Raw genomic sequence first — 7,589 nt, 5'->3', positions numbered from 1 at the left:
TTTTTTTTGAGACAGAGTTTTTGCTCTGTCACCCAGGCTGGTGTGCAGTGGCACGATCTTGGCTCTCTGCAACCTCTACCTCCTGTCTTCAAGCAATTCTCCCGCCTCAGACTCCCAAGTAGCTGGGATTACAGGCACCCACCACCATGCCTGGATAATTTTTGTATTTTTAGTACAGACATGGTTTCACCATGTTGGCCAGGCTGGTCTCGAACTCCTGACCTCAAGTGATCCACCCACCTCAGCCTCCAAAAGTGCTGGAATTACAAGTATCAGCCACTGTGCCTGGCCCATCCATTTTATCATCTGTCTGTCTATCTATCCATCCATCCATCTACCTATCATCTAGCTACCCATCTATCCATCCATCCATCCATCCATCCACATGCCCACCCACCATCCATCCATCCACACACCCACCCATCATCCGTCCATCTATCTACCACCCACCCACTATTCATCCATCCATCTATCTACCACCCACCCACTATTCATCCATCCATTCATCCATCCATCCATCCATCCATCTATCATGGTGTCCCTAGCAGGTATGTCTGCTACAGTTATTCCTCCTTGAAGCACCTTCCCCGTGTGTCCAGGGCAGGCAACTCCACAAACGCTTCTTCCCATGGCTCCCACTGCTCCCAAGGCTGGCCACACCTGGCCTCCTCTGCTTCTCTCCTCGTCCCCAGCCTGGCCTCATTGCTTCCACACAGACTCTGCCCTCACCTGGAGGGCTCCTCACACTCCACCTCCACACCTAAGACCCCAATGGTGCCCCATCCCTTGGGGTCCAGCTTTCGTGACAACTCCGGAACACATCCTGGACTCCCTGGCAAACTCCACCCTCATCCAGCAGCCAAAGGTCTCCTGGCTTTCAGCTCCCCGTCCTCATATGGCAAAGCAGCTCCCAGCGTCTGAGCCCATAAAAGTCTCCTAGCCTTCAGCCCACCCTGTCCTTATAAGGTAAAGCAGGTCCCAGCATCTGAGCCCATACGGACACCAGGGCCTTGTTTCCTCATCTGAGTGGAGCACTCAGTACCCCTACTTGATAGATGAGAAAGGCGAGGCTGAGCAAGGGTGGACAACTTCTTCCTGGCCACAGCTGTGAGACCTTGCAGGGAGGCCCCAGGGCCCCTCTGACGGGGCCGCCCACCAGCGGCAGCACTCCAGGATGGGTCTGCAAGACGGACACTCCGAGAAGGCATGTTAAGGGAGCACACTGACCCCAGCTGTGTGGCTCGGCACCTCCCCACTGAGCAGGAGCCTCAATGAATGCCAAGCCTCTGCTGAGGCCTGACGGCTCCGTGTGAAAGCACCACTTTCAGGGCCTTAGCTTGGCTATGGAGAGTGCATTAAAAATAAACATCTTTCAACAACAGCTGATTAAACTCAGTTCTGAAAATTGCCTGAATAATTTATCAACCAGCAGAGAAAGGGCTCCAGGGCCTGCCTGACAAGTCCCAGTGGCACCGGGAAGGAAGGAAAGCCGCCCTGACGTCGGGAGCTGAGCGGCCGCTCACAGCCGGACCGTGTGTTTTCACAAACTGATCTGACGCTTGCGGCTACATCATGTTATTCTCCTGCCGGGCAAAGACGCTCTCAGAGGACATCCGTGCAGAACGAGGTCACTCTGAGACCATCACAAACCACAGAAGAAAACAAAGTCACTGTGCCACCCACAAATCACCAGTCACGGAAACTGCTTCTAGATGGGCCAACGGGGCCAAGACCTCCACCCAGCCCTTCCCATACCCGTGGTTCCTGAGGGTGCTCGTTTTTAATCCATTCTCCACAGGCCCAACCTGGCCAAATACGTGTCCCTGTGGCCTGCAGCTAGGGGTCACCACTGCCCACAGAGCCCCAGTTAAACACAGTGGGAGCCGTGGAAAGTGCATGTCAGCCACTTAGAACCTGGGGATGTCCAGGCTCTGCAGGAATGACACAGACAGAAGGCTCTGCCGGCCCCGGCTTGCTGGGAAACAGAGGATGAAAAGGCCCCAGTGCCAGCCTCTGCAAAGAATCCTCCAGAAACTGAGTCAGGTGACCCTGGAACCAGCAGGTACAGGGAGGGGAGGGACTCTCCACTGGAGCCCGCCCCCCTGGTCAAGGGCTTTGTGAGGCGGTCAGGGCTGACCAACCACGGCCCTTCACAACTGACCCCCTCTGGAGACTGGGGTCATGGCAGGGGCCACCCAAAATCTACCCCTGGACTGGAGCAATGGCCCCTCCTGAGGCCACTCTACCTGCCTCCATTAACTCACCCATGAGGCTAAGAGCTGCACTGACCCTGCGACCCACAGCCATTACTCAGCAGCTGCCCCGCTGCCCAACTTGGCTGAGGCCTTCCCAGCGCCTGCCTCCCACCCCTCCAATCCAGCAGACTCTTTTCACAGCACCACTGAGCCTGGCAGTGTTCCTAGCCCGCCCTGGTGTGCTGCCGGTGAGGTTCACACCCTCTGTTCACGTGCTGTCACAGGATCTGACCTCCGGAACCCAGCCAGGAGGCTTGCCACCTGCGCCCTGCCCTCTGCAAATCGCTCTGGCACCCGCTCAGACCTGGTGGGTTCTCCGCATCGGTCTGTGAGTCCTGGTCCTGCCCACCAGGCTGACAGTGTCTCTGTGAAACAGCCACATGCCGGTGACCATCGTGCCCGTCAGCCTCACCTTTTTGGTCCACTCAACAATCCTGCTTTCCGTGAAGGTCTCAAACATCTCCTGGAAGAACACGCTCAGTTTCTGCTGGATCAGGGAGATGGTGATGTCCGAGACGGGCAGGTTGGCCACCTGGGCAATGACATCGGCCACGCGGCCCGAGCCCTCCACGACCACGCAAGGGGTGCCGTTGGTGGTGGCGTTGTAGATGGTCTGCAAGGCAGGCGGGGGCATGAGCCTGGGACTGGGTCCTCGCCTCGCTCCAACGCTTTCTGAATGGAGAATTCTCCAAGGCCAGCTAAGGGAAGGGCTGGCTGACACTACTCCAAGATCCACTGAAAGCACTTATCAGTTTGGTGGCGTTCCCTGCTCTGGGGGAAGAGGGAGCTGCCCCAACACACTGGGGGCTGCACACCTGGCGCCTCTCAGGCCTCAGCACCAGCAGAATCAAAGGCTCTCAGCATTTTTGCCTATGGATCTGCAGACGTGAGGACCTCGCAGCAAAGGGGACGCTGCATGGACCTGGAGTTACCAACCTCATAAAAGCCCACAGTAAGAGCAGGGCAATGAGGAGGGCCCCTGAGCTCCAGCGGGTGCTGGACTTCGGGAAGGGACTGGCCACAAAGCCGTCTGGCAGGAAGGACCCTGCCATGTGTATGAGCATCCGCCTGGGGTAAGGAGGCGGGTGTAGCCGCCCCAGCAGGAGCGCCGTGCAGGGTACTTGGCATGCGTAGGGAGTGAGGACCCAGTGCTCTGTGGATTCCTGTCCAGCCTTAAGCCCCCAAGGCTCTGTTTTGACCTCCTGCAATTATGAAATATAAATGGGACACTGCCTATGATTCCATCCTTCACAAAAGCCCATACTCTTGGTCCAGATTCGCAGGCTCTATGTCCTCATACATTCCTCATACGTTCCTACAGCAGGCGAGGTCGCCTCGCACCCTGCACGCCACAAAGTGGTTAGGATGCGGGTCAGGAAGGAAGGCCAGCAGAGCAGCGCATTCAAGCCGCATGCCAAATCCGCAGTCACACAGCTGCTGGCACCACAGATCTGGGATGGGGGCCATGGCCCTGCACTTTGAAAAATGCTTCCTGGAGGAATCTTGGGGGCAGAAACTCTCCAGCCTCCCCGGCAGGTCCCGGGAGCAGAGGCTCCCCACTCGTTCCAGGCCCTGGGACCCCCTCCTTTCCGGGAGCAGAGGCTCCCCACTCGCTCCAGGCCCTGGGACCCCATCCTTTCCGGGAGCAGAGGCTCCCCACTCGCTCCAGGCCCTGGGACCCATCCTTTCCTTCCATGCCAGTCAATGGCCTGGTCACAGCCAAGCCCAGCTTCCTCCCCCAGGCACCCTCCTCCGACCCATCCTCTGCCCACCCGGAAGCAGCCCTGTCACAGGATAGATGCTCTTTGTCTTCTCCTGGTGGGCAAGCTCATCGCTCTCTCTTGCCAACAGTCTCGAGTGCTGAGACAAGCACTTTCGGACAGTCATCTGCCTGCAGCGGGACGGGCCCATACATACCCCCTCCCACCCAGCCATGCTCACCTGCAACGTGCCCGGGCCGCCCTCCAGCACCACACACACGATGGGGATCTTGATGGCCACACCTAGAAAAAGCACAGAGCCGAGTGAGGGCCACACCTAAACAAAGCATGGAGACGAGTGAGGGGACAGAGGTGGGGGGCAAGACCCTGCACTGGGGCACTCTCCCCTGCCCCCTGCCGGCTCCAGCCTAGCCACACACTGAAGCACCTGCTGGGACACCTCTAGCCAGTGCTGAGTTGCCGTTGAAGGTCAAAGCTCCACATTACCAGGGGACCTGCCTGTTCCACATCAATGAGCAGACTTGAAAGTCCCCTGCTACCCACACCTCCCCCGCTCACTTGCATCCCATCCACCCCCTCCCGTTGCTTTCTTGGGAGGGAGGGAAGGAGGGAGGGAGGGACAATCAGAGCTGATGCCCCAAGCAGGTGGGCATAACCTGTCACATGTAGGTGGGAGCAGGACACGACATGTCCATCCTTTGTCCATCTGCCCGGCCCCACCCTGAACTTCATCCAGCCCCACAGCAGGGGAGCCTGAGAAGGACTTAGCAACCCTTTTCCCCAGGCAGCAAACCCTGTCTGTGAGACCCCATGGGCCCATCATCTTCACACACTCACCCACACATCCCACCCTGGGTGTCCTAGTCAAGCAGGGTTCTCAAAGCGGGGTCCCTGAACCTCAACATCACCCCCACCAGGGAACGTGCTCCTAATGCAAGTTCTCAGCCCAACTGGAGCTGCTGAGTCGGACCCTGGGGCCGGGGCCCACGCGCTGGTGAGGAGCCCTCCAGGGGAGTCTGCTGCACAGGGAAGCTTGCAAGGGACCCCAGCCCACCCAGGCACAGGCCAGACACCTCGCATTCACCATCTCCTCTTTGAGCCCTCCTCGAGTGACGTGCAAAACCCCGCACTTGACCTCCCGACGTCCTCAAACCTATCCCATCCCACCTATGAGGAAAAAGGTGTCAAATCCTAAGTTTTGACAATCGTACATTCTGATTTCTGAACCTGAGACCCGACCGTGATCACGGTTTAAAATAATTGTAGGGCCAGGCACAGTGGTTCAAGTTTTGTAATTCCAGCACTTTGGGAAGGTGGTGGGAGGATCCCTTGAGCCCAGAAGTTCGAGGCTACAGTGAGCTGAGATCATACCACTACACACCAGACCCTGTCTCAAAAAAAAAAAAATAATAAGTAGGCTGGCCTATTACCTGCGAGCACACAGGCTGTGAGCTGCCAGCACCCCCGACCACCCTCCCACTGGCTCAAACGGGCAAAAGAAGATGATCTTCCTGGAACTAAGTATAAAGTGACACGGGATAGAAACTCAGGTGTGTTCTGAGGATGCTCCTAGCACCACCAACATCCTGGTTGTGACCCGCTGTACCTGACACTCTGACCAGCCCACTGCGCTGTCTGCCGAGTACCACATTTGTTGAATGTCCTGGTCATGACCAGCTGTACCTGACACTCTGACCGGCCCACCGTGCTGTCTGCCGAGTGCCACACCTGTTGAATGTCCTTGACCAGCTATACCCGACAGTCTGACAAGCCCAAGCACCCTCAAAAGCAAGCTCCCCTACCTCCTCTTTCCTTGGTCTGCTCCGATATGAACTTCTCCAGCCTGGTCCTCAGAGGAATCTCCACCCCATACTGGCCGTGGGTCCCGTCGTCCACGAGGATGAAGTGAGAGTGGTTGCTGTCTAGGCAGGTCAGGTTCCCTTGGCTGTCCTCATCCAGTATGTACTCAGCAGGGAAGCTGCCCTGGAGCGGCCAGGAAGCGTCAGACACAGTTTCTGGAAAGCTCTGCCTCTCTAACGTGAGCAGGCTGAACACCGGCCCCCAGAGAGACCAGGTCCCCGTCCCTGGAATCTGTGGATGTGGCCTTATTGGAGAAAGTGAGTTTGCAGATGTGATTGAAACATGAGAAGATTAACCTGGATGATCTGAGTGGGCCCCAAATACCATCACAGGTGTCCTTATAGGAGAGAGGTGGCGGGTGACACACGTAGGAGAGGAGGATGTGGGACCACAGAGGCAGGGACGAGCGACACAGCCACAAGTGGAGAAAGCCGGAGCCCGCAGGAGTGGAGAAGGCAGGGAAACAGACCCTCCTCCCAGGCCTCAGGAGGGGTGTGACCCTGACTTCAGAGTTCTGTCCTCCAGACACGTGAGAGACCACAATGCTGCTGTTTCAGGCTTGTGGCCATTTGTTACAGCAGCCACAGGAAGCAGATACAGGTCTGGGGTGAGGAAGTGGGGTGCTGCTGTAACAAACACCTAAAAATGTAGAAGTGGCACTGAAACTGGCAATGGGGAGAAGATGGCAGGATTCTGAAGCACCATGAATAGAAAACGTCTCAATGTCCTTGAAGAGACTACTGGTGGGGACGCGGTGTTAAAAGCCTTGCGGAGATGGGCACGGTGGCTTACACCTCTAATCCCAGCACTTTGGGAGGCTGAGGCGGGAGGATCACCTGAGCCCCCGAGTTCGAGACCAGCCTGGACAACATGGCAGATCTCATGTCTACAAAAATAAGAAAAATTAGCCGGGCATGGTGGTGCGCACCTGTAGTCCCAGCTACTTGGGAGGCTGAGGTGGGAAGATCACTTGAGTCCAAGGGACTCCAGGCTGAGGATCGCACCAACGTACCCCAGCCTGGGCAACAGTGAGATCCTGCCTCAGAAAAAAAAACAACTTGCAGTAAGGGCTCCGAAGGAAGCGAGGAGCAGGGCAGGGAGGGTTTTGTTACCTTAGAGCAGGGGTCCCCACCCCCGGGCCATGGACTGGTAATGGTCTGTGGCCTGTGAGGAGCTGGACTGCGCACAGCAGGAGGTGGGTGGCGGGTGAACGAGTGAAGCTTCATCCCTATTTACAGCCGCTCCCTATCGTGCGTGTGACTGCCCGAGCTCCACCTCCTGTCAGATCCGCAGCACTAGATTCTCATGGGAATACTAACCTTACTGTGAACTGTGCGTGTGAGGGATCTAGGTGGCGTGTCCCTCTGAAAATCTAATGCCTGATGATCTGTCACTGTCCCCCATGACCCCCAGATGATGGGACCGTCTAGCTGCAGGAAAACAAGCTCAGGACTCCCACTAATCCTACATGATGGTGAGTTGTATGATTACTTCATTACATATCACAATGTAATAGTAGCAATAAAGTGCACAATAAACGTAACGTACTTGAATCATCCCCAAACCAACCACTCACCACCCCACCCCCATCTGTGCAAAAATCATCTTCCATGAAACCAGTCCCTGGTGTCAAAAAGTTGGTGACCGCTGCCTTACAGAATACATACATGGGCCAGGCATGGTGGCTCACACCTGGAATCCCAGCACTTTGGAGGGCCGAGGCAGGCAGATCACAAGGTCAGGAGTTCAAGAT

General features: G+C 56.7%; 1 protein-coding gene across 1 annotated transcript in view; it reads right to left on the bottom strand.

Moving 5' to 3' along the window:
* The window catches only part of TRPM2 (transient receptor potential cation channel, subfamily M, member 2), a 116,824-nt gene that overhangs the window by 67,433 nt on the left and 41,802 nt on the right, over positions 1 to 7,589 (bottom strand). Inside the window, exons 5-7 of the mRNA XM_011954232.1 lie at positions 5,779 to 5,959; positions 4,197 to 4,258; positions 2,668 to 2,868 (exon numbers count right to left, since the gene is read on the bottom strand). Of these exons, the coding sequence (XP_011809622.1) occupies positions 2,668 to 2,868; positions 4,197 to 4,258; positions 5,779 to 5,959 (444 nt within the window). The remainder of the gene's footprint in view (positions 1 to 2,667; positions 2,869 to 4,196; positions 4,259 to 5,778; positions 5,960 to 7,589) is intronic.

The sequence above is a fragment of the Colobus angolensis genome, unplaced genomic scaffold (assembly GCF_000951035.1).
Source record: "Colobus angolensis palliatus isolate OR3802 unplaced genomic scaffold, Cang.pa_1.0 Scaffold38, whole genome shotgun sequence".
Lineage (NCBI taxonomy): Eukaryota > Metazoa > Chordata > Mammalia > Primates > Cercopithecidae > Colobus > Colobus angolensis.
The sequence above is the reverse complement of the archived record's forward strand: the minus strand, read 5'-3'. Positions and strand labels throughout refer to the sequence as shown.